Consider the following 20,733-nt stretch of genomic DNA (forward strand, 5'->3'; position numbering starts at 1 on the left):
CCAGGGCATCTTTCAGGGATCGAACCCAGGACTCCCACACTGCAGGAAGCCACCAGGGAAATCTCCTTATTTATCCAGCACCTCCTGGGTGAAGCCATCTAATCACCAATAAAAGCCTTACCTCACTGGTTCTTACCTCAGGGGAAATTAAAAATTCCTCAGGATGGCTCAGTTTACTAGCATGGCCCAAATCCTATTTAACATGTATAAGACCAAAACCCTCACATTTTGGTCTTCATATTACATGTCAGATCTTCATATTACATGTCAGATCTTCATATTACATGTCAGATCTAGGGTATCCCTGGCAGAAGCATCAGTGGTTTTCCAAGACATGTGTTCCTGCCACAGGAAGAAAACAGTTAGGCAGACAGGAAGTGAAAGTAGGTGAAAGGGAAGAGAGAAAAACTCTCTAATTCTCAGACTGGACCAAACTTTTTCTCAGTAGGTTGCTGTTGTTGTTCAGTCGCTAAGTCATATCCAACTTTTTGCAACTCCATGGACTGCAGCAAGCCAAGCTTTCCTGTCCTTCACTAACACCAGGACTTTGCTCAAACTCATGTCCTTGGAGTCAGTGATGCTATCGAACCATCTCATCCTCTATTGTCCCCTACTTATCCTGCCTTCAATATTGCCCAGCATCAGGATCTTTTCCAATGAGTTGGCTCTTTGCATCAGGTGGCCAAAGGATTGGAGCTTCAGCTTTAGCATCAGTCCTTCCAATGAATATTCAGGGTTGATTTATTTTAGGATTGACTGGTTTGATCTCTCTGCTGTCCAAAGGACTCTCAGAAGTTTTCTCCAGCACCACAATTCGAAAGCATCAATTCTTTAGCAATCAGCCTTCTTTATGGCCCAACTCTCACATCCATACATGACTACTGGAAAAACCATAGCTTTGATGATACAGACCTTTCTTGGCAAAGTAATGTCTCTGCTTTTTAATATGCTGTCTAGGTTTGTCATGGCTTCCCTTCCAAGGAGCAAGCATCTTTTAATTTCATGGCTGCACTTACAGTCTGCAGTATGAAGAACTGGATTAAATTTTACACCTATATTCACTTCTTACCCTCCTGCACCAGGGCTGATTTTGTGCAATGCTACAGGGAGAGGTCAGAGGTGAAGGGGGTAGAGATCAGGAAGGAATCTGCAGGCAACTAGGACTTGGAGGTCCTGGATAATCAAAGTCTTCCTTCCTCAGGAGCTTGGGCACCTGCTCACAGCTGGGGCAGTCAACCCCCAGGCCCCAAATGTGTGTCTGCTCAGTCATGTCTGACTCTGTGATCCCATGGACTGTAGCCTGCCAGGCTTCTCTGTCTGTGGAATTTTCCAGGCAAGAATACTGGACTGGGTTGCCATTTCCTACTCCAGGGAATCTTTTCATCTCAGGATCGAGCCCATGTCTCCTGCATTGGCAGGTGGATTCTTTACCACTATGCCACCTGGGTTGCCCCCACTTCCCACCATCTACTTAAAATGGTTAAGATGGTAAATTTTATGTTGTGTTTTTATACACTAAATATTGATTGAACATTTGTGAGGGGTTCTCAGAAGATGAGCTCTTCAAACACAGGCTCCCAGCTTTTACTGAGGCCTAAGGAGAAAACAGCAAAGCTATTTTCTACAGCACCTCTCCTCAGACATGGCTGACCACTGCCTCCATGGGGCTCTCATTCCCCTGGCTTCTAAAGCCCTGTTCTCCCTCTGGTTTCCTCCTACTTACTGAGTGTCTCCATTTCTATTTCCTTTACTGGATGCATCTACCTCTTTGCCTTATAAAAGTGGGTATTCTCAGAGACTAACTCCACAGACCAGCCCTCACCTCTCTCTTCAATTTTCCCCTCACAGCTCACATCAGGGAAACCTATTCTCCTCTTCTGACTGAAGATGCACACACTTTTCTGCCTGGGCTCGTTTACCCTGGCTCAGTTGGTCCTCCAGACCAATCTAGGGTTCTTGTCTGCTTCAGTTTAGTTAAAATGCTCAGTCATGTCCAATCCTTTGCGACCCCATGGACTGCAGCACGCCAGCCCTCCCTGTCCATCACCAACTCCCGGAGATTACTCAAACTCACATCCATCGAGTCAGTGATGCCATCCAACCATCTCATCCTCCATCATCCCCTTCTGCTGCCTTCAATCTTGCCCAGCATCAGGGTCTTTTCCAATGAGTCAGTTCTTCACATCAGGTGGCCAAAGTATTGGAGTTTCAGCTTCAGCATCAGTCCTTCCAATGAATATTCAGGACTGATTTCCTTTAGGATTGACTGGTTGGATCTCCTTGCAGTCCAAGGGACTCTCAAGAGTCTTCTCCAGCACCACAGTTCAAAAGCGTCAATTCTTTGGCGCTCAGCTTTCTTTATAGTCCAATTCTCACATCCATACATGACTACTGGAAAAACCATAGCTTTGACTAGTCGGACCTTTGTCGGCAAAGTAATGTCTCTGCTTTTTAATATGCTGTCTAAGTTGGTCATAACTTTTCTTCCAAGGAGCAAGCATCTTTTAATTTCATGGCTTCAGTTACCATCTGCAGTCATTTTGGAGCCCCCAAAAGTAAAGTCTGTCACTGTTTCCATTGTTTCCCCATCTATTTGCCATGAAGTGATAAGACCGGATGCCATGATCTTAGTTTTCTAAATGTTGAGTTTTAAGCCAACTTTTCCACTCTCCTCTTTCATTTTCAACAAGAGGCTCTTTAGTTCTTCTTCACTTTCTCATCACATGGACCACAGCCTTGTCTAACTCAATGAAATTATGAGCCATGCCATGTAGGCCCACCCAAGACAGATGGGTCATGGTGGAGAGTTCTGACAAAACATGGTCCACTGGAAAAGGGAATGGTGAACCACTTCAGTATTCTTGCCTTGAGAATCCCATGAACAGTATGAAAAAGCAAAAAGATATGATACTCGTCCGCTTAGTATTCCTAAAACACTACTTTGCACCTGCCCTGTTCCAGTTCAAATCCCACAGTTTCTTACAATAATTTTCTTTGCCTCCTAAATGGTATATGGGGCATTCGTTGTTGTTCTGTCGCTAAGTCATGTCTGATTCTGCAACCCCAAGGAATGAAGCACACCAGGCTTCCTGTTCTTCACTATACAGAGCATGTTTTAGTCTACAGTCAATGCCTGCACTTTTCTAATGAGGAAGGCTGAAGTTCAGAAAGACTCATCCGTGACTGAAAGTTGCACAGACAACCAAGGGCAAAGTGAGGAGGAGAACTAGCCTCCTGATGCCCAGTGCCTTGTCTGCTACAGAGTGTCCCTCTGGGCAGCTTGGCTTCTAGGCTGGTGCCGTGTACTGCTGCAATATGGCCCACCAAGGCTTGCCATGAACCCTCCACTCCATGGTGCTCTAAACCTTCTTCTTCCACTCTTCTTTCCACTCATCTTCCCTAAAGGGCCTCATTGAAGTCCCAGCTAACCCCTCTGTGGAGGCACCAGTGCCTGTGATGTCTGCTGAAAACAGTCTCTAGATTCTCAAAGGGTCTACCACATCATCCTCTGGCCTGCACTCAGCCTAAACCCCCACCATGCATTCTGTACTATGAATGCACACGTGCTGCATGTGATGCCCTGAACCAGGAGTTCTCTGAGGGCTGGGCTCTCCACACACAGAAGTACTAACTTAGCCAACATTTGCTGCTATGAGTATCCAAGGCCCACAGAAGGCGGCAGTGATGGAGGGAGAGAGGCTGCACCCAGGAAACAGGACTGTCCACAGTGAGCAGAGCAGCCTGTGCTCTGGGAACACCTCTGATCCCCAGCTCCTCAGCCTAGGTGGGGGCCACATGAAAACACATACATGGGCCAGCTGAACTGACAGCTAGATACATGGCAAGTCACGATGGAAGGAAAGTTCATAAATTGCTTATTCTCTTCCTGACAGGCAACCCTGGTGTGGGCACATGAAGTCTTGGAAGGCTTCAGGCCTCGGGCTGACGTGCTCACCTATGGCACTCAGCTTAGTGGCCTCTTTGCTTCCACATTTCCTTGGAAGAAGTTTACTCCCAGTTATTTATACAATTAAATCTTGTTTGTCACGATGAAGCTGGAGACTGTATTCCCATGTAAGTCCATGGACAGTACTATATACACAAACACACATCCCATACATCTTCAAAACATAAATATCATAAGGTACCAACCTAACAACACAGGAGTTACCGTTTCCCAGAGCAATCCACTCAGCGAATGATGAGTCATTCACTCATCACACACTCCAGCTCCGTACCTAACTTTCCCTCAAGGTTCTGAAGCCCTTAGAACAAGATTTAAGATATGCAATAAATATAACTGACACTGCTATGTGCTATATATACAAGTTTTTAAGAGAGTGAATCCTAAGAGCTCTCCTCACAAGGAAAAAAACAATTTTTTTGTTTCTTTAATTTTGAACCTATATGAGATGATGCATCTCCCCTAAATTCATTGTGATAATCATTTCATGATATATGTACATCAAATCATTATGCCATACACCTTAAACTTAGACAGCATTGCATGTCAATTATATCTTAATACAACTGGAAAAAAAGGATCCAAGCAACTGGTCTTTCAGGAATTGTGATCAATGGCTGAGGAAACACTGAGCTGCTTCTCAGAAAACTATGTGTTCTGACCCCCAGCTTGCACCGGGCTCCCAGGGCTCTGGGGAAAATCTGGTTGAGAGCCACCCACCTGCTCCTGCAACTGCATGTCTGGTGTCCAAATACCAGTGCTCAGCCACATACATGCAAACCTTCCCCCCAAGGAAGGACACCCCTGCCCCATCAGCAGCTATGGAGCTAATTTTCCTGAGCCATGTTCTCAAAGGAATGAAAACAACTGAGCTCACTCTTAATCACCTCTCACTCAGTCTACCACTTTGAAAACCAGGGATCTTGAAGGCTCTATTGCAGAGCGAAATTTTATTTCACAGTACCTCCTTATCTTTCACTTTCCCGAGGAGCACATAAGAGAAGGTGAAATCGTAAATCTCTGTGTGTTCAATCATTCCACTTAGGTTTGGCAAATTCCCCTGAAAGGCAGTGTAGGACACCCACAAACAAATTAGGTTGTCCTGCTTCCAGGAGATCTCATGCAAAAATCCACGATGCTAAAACCTAGGCTTGTGAAATTTCTCATTTGCCAAACAGGTACAAGGTGGACAGAAAGGACCTAAACATCACCTTTCTAGGCCTTGGTTCCTCATCTCTAAATAAAGTTAGATGGAAGGCCCTTCAGAGTTGCTTTTAACTCTGTCATGGGGATTCTACTTATATTTGTAGGGAGCAATTTCATTACAAAAAGCTTTTCACTGTAGGCCTTCCTTAAATATTACACACATATATAATGATTTGATTTTTTTTTATTTCAGCTTATACTATTTTTTTAGGTACAATGTACTGAATGAAGAGAAGTATACAGCCATGTTTACCTCACTGTCTCCCAAGTTGTTAGCATCTTTCTCATATGGATGGAAATGTTGACAAATAAATGGTTTGTGGCAACTCTAGGATTATTCTGCATTATTAATGAAATGATGTGCTGCATTATTCTGAATTGAAATCACTGGGTCCTGAGACTTTGTCTCACCCTACTGCATTCTCTTGCTTCTTCCTGCATTATCAACTGCCAGGAGCGGGGAATTTCATCAGCCATGTTATCCTGGTTCTCCCAAGGGCATCCTCATGCAAGGACAAGAAAGGTGTGATGCAAATTCAGTCTGATGAAAATTTCAGAAGGAAGAAAAAGGCCCCAGGATAATTAAGCTTACAGAGCTGGGGTGGGGGGTCAGGCAACACCAGGTTACCAGTGAGGTACCCTGTAAGGAGACAGTATGGCATGGATCTCTAGATGGACTTGCCATTTTTAGTCCTTGTCAGCACACTGCACTCTAAGGCTAATGACTATATAAAAGGAAACATAATCACATCAAAGTTCGATGTTTTAAAGCACAGGCTGCACCTTCTACATTATATATGACATCAAGGTCAGCTGTTCCAAGGGCTATGGATTTCATCAGAGCTGAACTACAGCTTCACCTCTGAACTCATCACTCTCTGGACAAAGCAGGGCTGGGGAAAGGGAGGAGAACACTGGTAAAGTGATGCTTAGCAATGAACTTGATTTATAAGCTGCCACAGGACGTGAGGTTAAAACAGGGAAGGCACCCCTGGTGTGGGAGCTTATATGATACCATTGAGCTTTTAGATTATAGAAGATATTAATAAACCACCACCATGGAACAAACGAGCTTTTCTATGATCAATACTCTGACAGATATTGGTCCCCTTCTTTGTAGTGGAAGTCTCTACTTTTTGAAGAGTTAAAATTTCTAGGAGGTGGGCAATGCTGACCATGAGGTTCCCGGAAGGTTCTGCAAGGCTGGCACGTGTGCTGGGGCGCAAAGCTCAGACACTGTTCTGGCATTTGACTGATCTCAGTCGTTTGACTGCAAATTTGTGATCCAGACTGGTTTCCTAAAAACCCACCAGGAATTTGGACCCCAGCTCTGGCAGATTCTGGTGAGAGGGACTCAAGGCAACCTGTGGCTCAGAGAAACCACAGCAGAAGCACCGAGGAACAGGTCAGGCACCTGTTAAGCGACACTAACACTGAAGAGGGCTACAATTGAGAGTGTAAATGCCTGTGCATGTGCCCAACAAGTTAACATGTTATCAGGAGGGATGACTAATTAAGTGAGTGGAACGCAACTCTGCTGAGAATCACTCACATGTATCTATACACCTAGCAGATTTTAAAGAAACTGGAGACTCAGTGGATGCTACAAAGTCACCCTATTGTAATAACATAACACACACATCCCCAGTGACCTGGGAAGTCCAAGCTCTCCATTCTCAAGCTGTCCTCTGGTTCAGAAAGTGAGGTCCCTTCTCCTCTCCCATAGGTACTCTGGTCTATCTTGCTGGCGTAGGCTCCAGAACCTCCCACCCAGCCCTGTTGGGTTCCCAGATCTCCTGCATCAGGGATAGAAGGATGCACCTCAAGACTCCCTGCCCATGTGCCGGGGCTCTTCTCTTTCTCCTCCAAGGTACCTGGTCTCTCCACTCCTGTCTTCTCAGAAATGGGGTACAGGTGGACCCAGGACTCACAGACAGCATTCTCTTGAGTGTTCAAATAACTTGAGGATGGGGGAGAGCCCTGGAAGTACCACATCCCATCAGGGTCTATGGATAGACAGCTTCCATTCAAATCTTGATTCTACCTTTTCTGGTTTTCTGGTTTCAGGCATGGTTTTTAACCTCTCGGAACCTCAGTTTTCTTAATCATTATGCAGAACTAAAACAAAGGGTTATTAGACAAGTACCAAATGAGATTAATATACATAATCAGATGCTTAATTAGCACTGTACCTGACACAGGAAAATACTCAATATACTTTAGTTTCAAAATCACTTCTTTGGTCCTCAAGGCAATTTGAGATGCTCGCAAGCCATCTTGGGCCCCAATGCCCGTGATTAAAGACACATGCTTGTTTTGCCTCTGCCATTAAAAGTACTTCTGTGGAGAATTTAAGAAACACTACATAAATTTGTTCTCTAGGTTTGGAAGGCACTATTCCTATAAAAGCAAGGCTGGATGATCTCTAAGCAGTTCTCTAAAAAGTTTCATGTCATGTAATCTCATTTTTAAACTGATTAATTTGACAATGCTTTTTAGGCCCTCCTAAATAGAGGTCCTAGGTCAAGCAAAAACAAACCATGCACAAATCTTGCTTACTGAAGAGGAAAAAAAAAGAAAACAAACTCATAACACAGAGGAGGCAACGGAAAAGAAGACTAATGGCTGTAATACACGAAAACAAGGTAAAACTGCAGGAAGTACAGGGTATTATGGGAACCCTGTGAAAGATCCTCGACTCCAGACTGGGTCCTGCTGGACACGTTACCCACTTGAGGAGGGGCAAGAGAGTGAGCCCAACAAAGGAAACGTTTGCTGAGGGAACGAGGAAGTAAATACGCAGGGTAGCACCAGGGCCGCATGGACCAGTCCCATGGAGTGGTAGATGTCTGTTGCTGTTCTGGTGATCCACATCAGATGTCCCTTCCTAATTCTGAAGAAACCCTCATTTTGCAAGTGGTTGTAGCAAAGCTGGAACCAGAGGATATCTCTCCCTCAAGTAGCAAGGGCAAGGACACAACCTAGTGCTGACAAACAGCTGGCTTATTTCTGAGATTTTTAAATGTGGAGCATGACTAAATATTCAGGCACATCTGGAGTCCCATCTGAGACGGAACTGAAAAATACACAGGAGGCCAAGGCCATCGTGAGGTCCTAACCAGGAGATTCTTGGCTGCATTTCCTGATGTATCTTTCAGAGGCTAATTCTTTCTGGGGATGTGTGAACTAACCCAGTAAACTTTCAAGACATCCTTCATTTCAATCCATTCCTCATGATTCTGCTGCTGCTGCTGCTGCTGCTGCTGCTAAGTCGCTTCAGTCATGTCTGACTCTGTGCAACCCTATAGATGGCAGCCCACCAGGCTCCCCCGTCCCTGGGATTCTCCAGGCAAGAATACTGGAGTGGGTTGCCATTTCTTTCTCTAATGCATGAAAGTGAAAAGTGAAAGTGAAGTCGCTCAGTCGTGTCCGACTCTTAGCGACCCCATGGACCGCAGCCTACTAGGCTCCTCCGTCCAAGGGATTTTTCCTAGCAGGAATCAATTTCCATTTGTTGCAACCAAGAATCCTGATGAGAGAGGTAGTTATTGTATTCATGAAGGCACAAATACTGAGGACCTGAAGCAAGGCAGGGTCCAGGAAAATGAAGAGAAGGAGATGCACTCAACAGATAATGAGAAGGAAGAAGTGCCAGGTGGAAGCTGAAGATAAAGGAGAGGGCGGGATTAAGGACAACTAGCAGATTTGCAGTTTGGAAGCTAAAAAGAGTGCTGTGATATTCAGTGATGAGACAAAAGCAGGGTGAGATTTGTGAAGAGTAGGAAATGACAGGCTCAGTGCAGATCTGTTGAATGTGAGATACCCATATGACAGTCAAAACATGGTGTTTACCGGGACTCACAGACATAGAAAACAAACTTATGGTTACCAAAGGGGAAAAGGGATGGGAGGGAGAAATTAGGAGCTGGGTATAAACTATTATATATAAAATAGATAACCAACAGCGTCCTACTGTATAGCACAGGAAGCTATATTCAATATCTTACAACAAACTATAATGGAAGAGAATATTATATATATTATATTATTTTATATAATATATATAAATATATTAATATAATGTTAATAATATAATATACATTTTATATTATATATATATCACACACACATATAACCACTTTGCTCCACACACACATAGAACCACTTTGCTGTACACCTGAAACTAACACAACACTGTAAACCAGCTATACTGCACTCTAAAAAAAAAAGCATGGTGTTTACCAGGCAGCTGGCTGTACAGTTAACTTTTAGAAAAGCCTAGACTGGTGCTCTAAGAGGTTAGAAAGAAACAGCTAGAGAGTGTAGAGGTATAGGAACTAAGGAAGGAATCTAGGACTGCCAGGACACTGGTCTTCTAGTGTTAAGCACTGCAAAACCAAGTCAAGTAAGATCGGGACGAAAATATGAATGCTGGTGGTTTCACTGGTGGTTTTGGCACCTGGGAAGTCACTGGTGATTTGGGTAGTTTCAGTGGAGTAATGGCATCACTGACTCAATGGACATGAGTCTGAGTGAACTCCGGGAGTTGGTGATAGACAGGGAGGCCTGGCGTGCTGCGATTCATGGGGTCACAAAGAGTTGGACACGACTGAGCGACTGAACTGAACTGAATGGAGAAAAAGACTGACTTCAGTGGATGAAGGATGACGAAGAGTGAGAAAGTAGGCATCATGCAAAAGGGAAAAAAGAAAAAAAAAAAAAAGCAGGTTCATTTTATAGGAGAAATATATGCCTAAAATTAACAAAGTACTAAGGATTACCTCTAAGGAATGAAGATCATTCATTCATTTTATAAATACTGAATGATCACCTCTCATTGCATAGGTCTTGGAGACACAGTGGGGAATAAAACAGACATGGTCTTGCCCTCAAGAGCTTGTGGTCTAGAGAAAGATGCTAAACAATGTGGTATTGGCCACAAAAAGGTTAGGTGTTCTGAGAGACTGCAGTAAGGGATTTTAAAGTTGGAGTTTCAGAAAGGGCCTTCCAACCCAAAAACCCGACCAGGGAAAGGGGGTCAGGTGGGGAGAAGAATTTCAGGCAGAAAGATCATCAAGTGCCAACACCCCCAAAGTAGGGAGCTTGGGCCCATCTATACACAGAAGGGAAGGAGCCAGGAAAGACGTGAGGCCAACTGGTGCAGTGAGGAGCCCACAGTGGAAGGAGCCTCCTTCCGCTCCTTCCAACAGGAACCACGCCTGTTCCACAGACACTGGGAGGATGGGTGTGGATAAAGGTGAATCTGTCGGTCTGAAAGCAGGAAGTGAGGGAGTTGCCTAATGGCTACTGTTTTCTTTGTGAAATAGCAGTCCTGGTGAGGCATGAGAGAACTAGGTGAGGCGGTGGCGGGAAGTGCTATTATGGGCAAGAGAGGGGGAGCCGAGCTCACTCACAGCTCAGCCCTCCCAAAGCAGCTTCTTAATAGTGGCCTCCTCATTTTTTGGTACCAAAGCTTCAATAACCAAGTCAGAGGAGCCCCAGACCCCTCGATGCTTAGCACTAGAAAGATCTGCAGAGATCTTAACTGCGATTCATTTCTCCTACCTCATAATTAAGAAATTTATTCAACAGGAATCAATTAAATGCCAAAAATATGGCCATCAATGCATCTCCTCAGGAAACCCCCATCCATGGGAAACTGTTGATATTCTTTTTTCAACAGTCTTCCCCTGTTTAATAAAGTAGGTTTCTTCCTCCCTTTCTCTTGCTTTCCTATTCATATTATGCCAGGATATCTTAAACTCACTCAGCTTCTAATCGAGCAAGGTCTGAGTTCTTTTTCTCTGTTTAAGACTCAAGCACAATCACCTATTCATTTGTAAGCAGGAAAAATTAAATTGATTCTTTAGGAGGTGGCTTTTGACTGAGGACGGAGGTTCAGCACTCCTGGCACAGAGTCAAGTTTGTCCTAAGCTATGGTGGCTTAACAATATCCCCAGTCATTTGCTTCTACATTTACTCACATACACAAATATGTTGGCCTGCAAGGATTTCTGAATTCAACCAGATATTTTGTTTCATATTCAACCCTAAACAACATATACTAGTCTCTCACTGCAGTTCAGACTAATGATTTAAAGTATCTCCCAGTATGGCAAATCAGGCATGAAGCATCAGAAGGCAATTTGCTTGCAATGCGGACACTGTGAAGAACTTGTGGTGATCTCACACTAGATGGGATACATAAATCCACAAGGAGAAAAAAAAAAAGCTAAGGAGAAGGGACAGAATTAGTAAGGATACACAATAAAGATAACTGAGGGAAGGCACTGAGGGACTTCCCTGGTGGTCCAGTGGTTAAGACTTCACCTTTGAATGCAGGGGGTGAGGGTTTGATCCCTGGTTGGGGAGCTAAGATCCCACATGCCTTGGGGCCAAAAAACCAAAACATAAAACAGAAGCAATATTGTAACAAATTTGATAAGGACTTTATAATGGTCCACATCAAAAAATCTTTTTTAAAAAATAAAAATAAACGGCATTGCTCCTTTCTGAGTGGTGGTAGCTAAACAGAGGATTCTAGATCACAGCCAATAACAAATCTTGTCAGAACTGCCCAGGACACACACGCACACACACAAACACACGTATACACACACTAGTCCTTTATTTCCTGGTAGAAGCTACTATGATTCCATTTGTTAATCAAGTATTCGTTTAATCTCCCTCAAGAGTTATTCTACATCCTATTCTAACTGCCATCAACTTAAAACTCAAGCACCTCATATTATATAAAAAGAAACATGTTGAGCATTCAGTAAATAACAGAGGGAGGACAATTTGCTACAGATTTGCAGAATATAATGATGGCAAGGGGAAGGGAAAGGTTAGGAACAAGGGGGTGTGCATTAAGGCACCTCTTCACCTCCAGTTTTCAGGCTTGCAATGGGTGAGTTGGGCTGGAAAGAAGAATGTGGGTGCTGGCTGAAAGAATGTATCCCAAAGAATATGCTTTGGGATACTGTTTTTCCACTTTCTCCTCACTGTTTTGTTTGTTTGTTTGTTTTTCCCCAAAAGAAAAAAGCATGCCTGGGAGAAAAATACCAATGTAAGTGCTACTTGTAATTCATATAAAAGTTCACTATTGGCTTCTCTCAGCCCATGTGCCTTCAACCCCAGTTGTACATCAGTGTTTAAAAGAAAAGCTTCCAACAGCACAAAGCTCCATCAGTACAGACTCCACGGCAGCAAAGAAACATTAATCCCCCAAGTTCCCACATCAAGCTCAAAAACAATGCTCCTGGCTGTCATTTCTCATTCACACCAGTCCCATATTTCTATTAAACAAGACTGTTTTTTATTGACTGCTTCCCTCACACAGCACAATAAAGGAAATTTCAGCCCACAGAGACCACATCTTGAAATACAGGGCTTAACTTTAGGGATGGGAATCAGGAAAAGAAGAGGACAAATTTCCAGGGCTCTCCCTGACTGGTATCTATCTACCAAACCGAGAAACGATGGGGTTCCTTTCTGCTCCTCAGGCTCTCTGAGCTGCTATGATTGATTCGAAATTTACCCGTTTCCCAAGAGACTACTTAAAAAGAAAGAAATTTCACAATCTTGCACAGTCTGCTCTCTTACTCTCTCATTTCCCCCACTTTTACCTCAACTTACAAGAGGACTTTTGTATACATAAAGTTTCAGGAAACAAAGCATACAAACACTCACACACAAATAAACTCCCCGAACTAATACCAGCGTATAATTGTGTTTTGGTTGGAGCTTTTCCAGCCCTGTCACCCGCTCTGTTAGGAGTAAATGGAAACCCTTTGCTTTGGCAAAGTTAGAAACAGACAAACTCTTCTCAGTTTCAAGTTGCACAAGCCGTCTCTCAGCCCCCTTAAAGCCCCCCAACAAAATAAATTCACTGCTGAAAAGTCAGCAAGGATTAAAAAAAAAAAACCTATTTCTCAAATAAAGATCTTTCACTTCTCCCCCGCACGCAGCTTCCCCCTTTAGCCGGAAACACACAAAGTTTCCAATTTCTCAAATCCCTTTTCAAGGGACCCTGGACTCTTAGGGCTCTTCCAGGGGATCCAGCTTTCTACTGTCCCGACTGCAGGCAGGCAGTGCTCTTCTAAGTACATTTCGCATTCTTGGAGTCAATACTGGGGCTGTTCGTTTCCAGAAAGATCTAGAAAGCAGCGTTTAGTGGGCTGGCAGAGCCAGGATTGACTCTTCCTCCCTCCCCTTTGACCGGCCGCGGGGTGAGAAGTGTATTCGGCACAGTCGCCCTGAAACCAGCAGCGAAGGCGCAGTCAGAACGGACAAAGTACCCATCGCTCACTTTTAAACTCCTATCTGCTCCACTACCCCGCCGCCCTACTTCCACATTCCTCCGCAGAACTTGGCGGGGCACCCCTCAGCCAAATCCAAATCGTACCTTCCTTGGATTCTTCTGCCTCGAAGTGCATGGTGTCCGGGTAGGCGGCTGCAGGGGCGACGACCGCGGACATGTACTTGCACGAGCTGGCAGCCAAAACCAGCACACAGAAAATAAAAAGGAAGGAAAGTCTCTAAAATCAAAACCTCCGCGGGGCGGGAGGGCTGGTTCTGGTGCAGGGATTTTCAGGGGGAAAGTTTTGCAAGAGTGACGAATCGCGTCTCAGCTGGGCGGCGGGAGTCCGCCCCCGGGGCCGCGCGCCCCAGCCCGTCGCAGGCGGGCGACCTGGCGGCTCGTGGCTGGGCGCACGCAGGTGGGGCTGATCTGCGGAGGGGCCCGGCAGAGGGGCGCCGGCCTCCGGGACCCAGGATGGGCCACGCCTGGGAAATCGATATGCAGGGAAGAAAAGAAAGGCACATCTCTGCTGTTTTACATAAATCACAAATGCAGACGCGGTCAAAGACATGCACCTCCATCTTTAGGTTCCATTTTTCGACGCCCATTTAACTTTCTGTGTCTTGGGGTCTTAAAGGCCCAAAATGAAGGATTTTAAAGCTGCTGGGTTTTGTACATTATTTTTTGCAGCAAAGTAACGTGGATATTGGTCCATGAGGCTGGAAGGACCTGCAGCACAAGTCCAGGAAGGGGGCATTTTGAAGAAAGGTGCGGGTAGGCGGGAACTCCACCCTTACCTTTGCACAGGAAAAGCAGACCAGAAGGCTTAGTCATTCAGTATAACCCGCATGACTTACTCAAACCCCAACCTGGCTGCACTAAGTGCTCTGCAGTTACCCCAAAGGGCTATTCCCAGACGGAAGGGGCGCCACTCTCTTCTTCGAAGGATGCAAGCCAAAGGCGGGGGTCAGGGAGTGGGGGTCGGGGTCGGGGAGGTATTCAGGCTTTTGAAACGCTGAGAGAATAAAGAGGCTGGAGAGTCCTTGGAGGAGATCTCAATTCTGCCCCCTGGTCGGGCCCACCAGCTGAGAGGAACGTCTCAGTTTTGTGAAGCCTTAGTTTCTCTTTTGGTGAAGGGGGAACAAGAGCTGCCACTGACATACCTGTCTTAATGGAGGAATTTGCAGAGCACTAGTTTTACTACAGATATAAGGCAACAGGTCCTCAAATAACGTACCTGAAAGATCCATTAGGAAACTGTGAGAAAAGTTACATTCTTTTAATAAATTTATTTTCCAGCTGCTTTCCTTTCTATCATTTCCCTCATTTTATACGGGCAAAAAACAAGAAGAGAGGGTCTACAGTAAATTTAGTGAATAGGCTCTATAGTAAATATAAATTTAATGATCAGATCAGTCGCTCAGTCGTGTCCAACTCTTTGCGACCCCATGAATCGCAGCACGCCGGGCCTCCAGGTCCATCACAAACTCCCGGAGTTCACTGAGACTCACGTCCATCAAGTCAGTGATGCCATCCAGCCATCCCATCCTCTGTCGTCCCCTTCTCCTCTTGCCCCCAATCCCTCCCCAAAAGATACAGATGTAGAGTCTGAATTAAGATTTAGTTCTGCCATTTATTATTTGTATGACCTTGAGTGAATTATTTAACTTCTCTGGGCCTCCCTTTCCTCATCTGGAAAAAGAGAGTTTAAAGAGTATTAATTACTCCTCAGATTTATTCTGGGGATTAAATAAGGTAATATAAGCAAAAAGTGCTTTGAAAACCATAAACTCCTACTCAGATTATTACAAACTACTGCACCATTAAAAGTAATTTTTTGTAAAAGATACTCTAGCGTTTTATTCCAATATTGGGTTTGAACAGGAAAAAAGAGTGTTTATGCGAGTCACAAGCAGTGAAGACTATTATAAATATTAATATAAGATATTAAATCACTTCCTACTGCTGAGTGATTCTATCACGCCCCAGACACCAGGCAGTATTTCATCTCAATTCCCTGAAAGGACAGGACAGAATGATGAGAGGAAGACATAGCTGGTCAGAAAGGAGAAAAGAGGAGAAACATCTGGAAAGTATCAGTATTGTGGAGCCTTCCGGAAGCTGACCTCACCAGGCTGCACCCTTCTGAAAGTCCCAGTTAACTTCGAGGTCCCCTGTGCCACACATCTTGAGCTGCTAAGATGCAATAACTTAGTAACTTCATTCTGTAACTTCAGACTTACGGAGGAGACATGAAGGTCATTCTGAGACATGCTCCCTCACTAGTCAGAAGCGACCTTTCCTGTCTTGTCTAAGGAATCATTCTGGAAGTCCCCCCACCCCACCCCACACACACCATCTGTCCTTTGCCCTCCCCCATGGCAGCCCAGACTTCCACAGATGTCTGCCAGGAGCCCAGCAGCATCTCACCAAGGCTGTGAACTTCACAAAGATAGCTTCCATTCATCTATAATTGGAGTAAGACGCAACACCTTTTCAAGGTGATGATTATGCAAATTCACACAACACAAAGTCCATCTCACCAGTCACAGGAAGGGCTCACTTTTACCCTCTTCCTTCAGAATGTGCCCCCATAAGAGTGATTTATAAAAAGTCTTTCTGCAAGTCCAATTATGTTCAAACCACACAAGTGTGTTAAAGTACATGTCCTTAACATCCGACTTGTTTTTACGCTAGGTTCACAAAAAGGCCCTCAGCTTGGCTCAGGTTAGCCAAGGAGAACAACTGCTGAATGAACAGTTAAAGCACTGCTGTGTCAGCCTCTTAATCCAATTTAGAATCATTTTAGCAGCTAGGTTGATCTTTGACTTTCACTGGGGTCCTCAAGAAACCTGGCAAGAAACTTCTTTTGTATTTAAACGTAGCCCAGCAGTCACCTTAAGGAACAAAGTCCCGATCTAGCTCCAGTGCAAGGCAGGCTCGGTTTATTTTGTGAGTGTATCTTAGCCTCTCTCCATTTTGTCCTATCCTCCTCCAAAACCACTCTTCTTTAGGATCCAAATTTCCAGATAGTCTATGACTTCCCCATGTGAAAGCATCCACATTCTTCTCAGAAGTTTTATAGACATATGTTTTATTGTTTGGAAGCATTTATTTCTTTGTTTTGTGGTTAACTGCAAATTTATCTAAATTTCCTTAGCCACCTAAAAGGAGAAACCAGCTGACTGTATTAGTAAAATAAAGTATGAGTTCAGTGTCTGCCTCTAATTAGCTCTTTCTGAATTCTTACTTCACTCCTCTGAACTACAACTGTATAATATGTAACATCAGGATGTCAGTTAAAATGATGTATATATTTTGTACATGTTCTATGAAATCATCAGAAAAACTGTGCAGAGCTTTCTGTTTATTTTTTCCACAGCACTCTCTGTATAGTAGCCTAAAAATAGTAGCTTACCTACGTTCATGTAGGTAAGAGCTTACTTAGTAATGTCTGACTCTCTACGGCCCCATGGACTATAGCCAACCGGGCTCCACTGTCCATGGAACTTTCCAGGCAAGAATACTGGAGTGCGTTGCCATTTCCTCCTCCAGGGGATCTTCCCAATCCAGGGATCGAACCCACATCTCCTATATCTCCTGCATTGGCAGGCGGATTCTTTACCACTTGCACGCCACCTGAGTTAAAATGCAAGCTAAGAATCTGAGATCCCTGGATCAGGAAGATCTTCTGGAGGAGGAAATGGCAACCCATTGCAGTATTCTTGCCTGGGAGATCCCATGGAAAGAGGAGCCTGGTGGGCTACAGTCCATTGGGGTGGCAAGAGTCAGACAGGACTTAGCAGCTACACCATCACCACCAAGCTTCTGGTGGTTTTTTTCTTTTTCTTTTTCTTTTTTTTCAGTCAGTCATTACCAAATATTTATATGTGTCACATGTAAAAGAACTCTGCTCACCTGGAGCTTACTGGCAAATTTTGGTAATTTTGATCACAGACTTGGAGTTCAACCTTCCAAGTGACCTTGGTTCTAAGGAAGATATTAACACCACCTCTCAACTGAACTTTATCATAGAACAGCAGAAACATCTTCTCTTAAATTATGCATCAATAAAGCTGTTGGAAAAATGCCTGGGCTTTGGGCCTTTTCCTTACAGCCGCCCAGATGTCTGCCAAGAACAGGGAAGGTCAGCAAGTGTTCAGACTTAGAAGAAAAGCCCAGCAGAATTGGGAAGAGAAGGTACAATTCAACCAGGAGGAACCACACTCTGATCACATTAGAGAATGTGGTAAGTTCTCTGCAGCGAAAAAGACTAAGCGTCTCTGTCAATTTGTATAGACCTATAGCTTCATGGCAACCCACTCCAGTACTCTTGCCTAGGAAATCCCATGGACAGAGGAGCCTGGTAGGCTACAGTCCATGGGGTCTCGAAGAATCAGACATGACTGAGCGACTTCACTTTCACTTTTCACTTTCATGCACTGGAGAAGGAAATGGCAACCCACTCCAGTGTTCTTGCCTGGAGAATCCCAGGGACGGGGGAGCCTGGTGGGCTGCCATCTATGGGGTCACACAGAGTTGGACACGACTGACATGACTTAGCAGCAGCAGCAGCATAGCTTCTAGCCTTGGAGAAGGGAATGGCTAGTACTCCAGTATTCTGGCCTGGAGAATTCCATGGACTGTATAGTCCATGGGGTAGCAAAGAGTTGGACACAAATGAATGACTTTCACTTACAGCTTCTAGGTCTAAGAATTCCATACCGCAAAAAAATGGTAATTTTATCGATATTTTTATTTCTGCCTTGCTGACAGGCTGAATCTATACAAACAACATTTAAGTCAGAAGGGGGGGTGGTGAAAAAGAGTTGTTTACTTAGTATAAAAAGTGGCTTTCTCCTATTTGACTTTGAAGCTTTCCTCATCTATTCTTGTATTATTTATGTCTACACCCTTGAGAGTCTTTACAGGCTTCCATGCTCTATATATAAAGTTGGCTTTCAGTCCCTCTCCTCACAGAGGGACCTGTGTTCTTGGCCTCACCTGGTTGTGACTGCAGGCTCTGCATCCTTCTTAAGCTCCTTAGACATCTTACACTTAACCTTCCAAAAGGAGTGGGGTTAATTGGGTATCTCACCGGAGTCCCTGCCTAGCCCAAGTGATCTCACTCTTCATGCCTTAAGAAAGGTTGATTTACCAAAAGTGGAGAAAGGGCCACTCAAATGACAGTGGAAATCTCTCATATACCTTCTCAGGAGCCCAAGCCCTGAGCCTCAAATGGCCTCCTGCTTACGCATTGCTGGTACTGGGATGAGGCAGGGGAGGTTGGGAGGCAGGACAGAAGTGCTGTGAGTCAAGGAAGAAGGCTGACGATGAGTGTCGAGTCAAAGGATGGGGAAAGCTGCCTCCCAGGGGCCGTGCTTGGGAGTCAGAAGTTTGTTCTGTGTAAACCCGCTCTTCAGTCTTCCCTATGGCTTTTTCCGTAAATCCTCCAGGCTCACTACTGCTCTGGGTGTGAGTGGATAATTCTGAGGAAATGAGAAGTGCTGACATCTGGGGTGAGCATGCATAGGGAGAAAACAGTACATCTGGGAGGCACTTGTTTCCTAGGCTCTCATTGTTTGCTTTTCTTTTTCTCCTAAGAAATCTTTCTTAGGAGAAAAGTAAAAACTTTTAGCAGACGATGAAACAACACACACACTCAAAATCAGGTCTGAAAATATTACCTGAAGAATTTATGACTTTGGATCTTTCTTTTGTAAGACTTAGCTAGGATGCTTGCATTTACTATGCCTTGCATAGGCTTTATGCAGACTTCCCAATTAGCTCCCTTGGATCATCATACTCATTTTACAGACATGTAATTAAAGAAAGGGAGGTTATACAATTTGCTCAAGGTCACAAAACTAAGCAATAATGTTCTTGAGACAACAGTAGATGCAGACCAGGCCTCCTGTCTTCTATATCCAGACTTTCTCATTCTATTAAACTACTCAAGTAAAATTTGAGACCTTTATTTTGCAGAGGAATAATTCAAAGTTTGCTGTACTGGGAGATTCCCAAAGAGTTTGAGTTGGTCATGATTCTAGGATGGAATGCTCAGATGGTTCTGTTCACAGGCTTAGATCACAGCCTCAAATCAAAACTATCCCATTACTGATATTCAATGCTTTAAATAAGCCGTAAGTTTAATAGCTTCTATTTATTCAGCTACATGAAACTACAAATACTTTTTTTTTTAATTAAAAGTTCAGTCAAGACCCCAACTAAACTCCCTTGGATGTAAGGCTGCCAGAAGCAGGGCAAAGAAAGCCAGACTCAGTTTGGGAGACCTGGGCCTGATTGCCATAAACCCAGTAAGCACTGTCTCGTTGACAATAGGATTTTATTTTTCTATTCATTCTTCTATCACTTTTCTTCTAAAATTTGCAAGCCATTTAACCTCTCTGAGCTTCAGTTTGCCCATCTGTAAAATGGGAATAATGCCACTTATTCCACAAAGTAGTAAAAATAAAAATGAGTCATGAATGTGATGAAGCACTGAAAATTATGAAATCCCCCTAATCACTTTCATGAATAAGGCCAGACTATTTTAGGTGGTGGAGCATCCGTTTGGAAGGCAATGGCACCCCACTCCAGTACTCTTGCCTGGAAAATCCCATGGACGGAGGAGCCTGGTAGGCTGCAGTCCATGGGGTCGCTAAGAGTCGGACACGACTGAGCGACTTCACTTTCACTTTTCACTTTCATGCACTGGAGAAGGAAATGACAACCCACTCCAGTGTTCTTGCCTGGAGAATCCCAGGGACGGGGCATCCTGGTGGGCTACCGTCTCTGGGGTCGCACAGAGTCGGACACGACTGAAGCGACTTAGCAGCAGCAGCAGCAAATGCTGACTGTACAGAAGTCCCACATAGGTGTGGGCAATTTACTGTGTGTGGTCCAGCAAAAAAAGGTCCAAACCTCACTGTACCTTGATTAACGGGGTCAACCAGGGATAACCTGAGATGGGCTACAAAGGGATTCACCAGGAATGAGAGAGGCAGGGCTGAGACTGGGCCCAGAAGGTAGTGCCACATCTATACATCCCTGACTTACCTTCAGAAAAGGAACAGGAGGAAAAAGTAATCAATGCTCTTAGTCATAGAAACTCAGACTTGGAAGTAAACTTACAGGTCACTTATTCTAATCCTCTCCTGGCTGTGAAGCCATCCCCTAGACACATCACAGGCAGCAAGCCTTCATCCAGACTCTCCTTGATTACTTCTATTAACAGAGACTCACTGCTTTAACAAAGCCC

The 20,733-nt window shown here is 44.4% G+C and overlaps 1 protein-coding gene across 10 annotated transcripts in view; it reads right to left on the reverse strand.

The window, feature by feature from the left end:
- TNFAIP8 (TNF alpha induced protein 8) overlaps positions 1-20,733 on the reverse strand; it is a 143,252-nt gene that overhangs the window by 32,326 nt on the left and 90,193 nt on the right. The window contains exon 1 of one of the 10 annotated variants that reach the window (XM_055550195.1): positions 13,578-13,724. The exons of the other annotated variants lie outside the window; for them this stretch is intronic. Coding sequence (XP_055406170.1) covers positions 13,578-13,650 — 73 coding nt within the window. The 5' untranslated portion in view covers positions 13,651-13,724. Of the gene's footprint in view, positions 1-13,577; positions 13,725-20,733 lie in introns of those variants that run through there. 10 annotated transcript variants of the gene reach the window in all.

The sequence above is a fragment of the Bubalus kerabau genome, chromosome 1, assembly GCF_029407905.1.
Source record: "Bubalus kerabau isolate K-KA32 ecotype Philippines breed swamp buffalo chromosome 1, PCC_UOA_SB_1v2, whole genome shotgun sequence".
In the NCBI taxonomy this organism is placed as follows: Eukaryota; Metazoa; Chordata; class Mammalia; order Artiodactyla; family Bovidae; genus Bubalus; species Bubalus kerabau.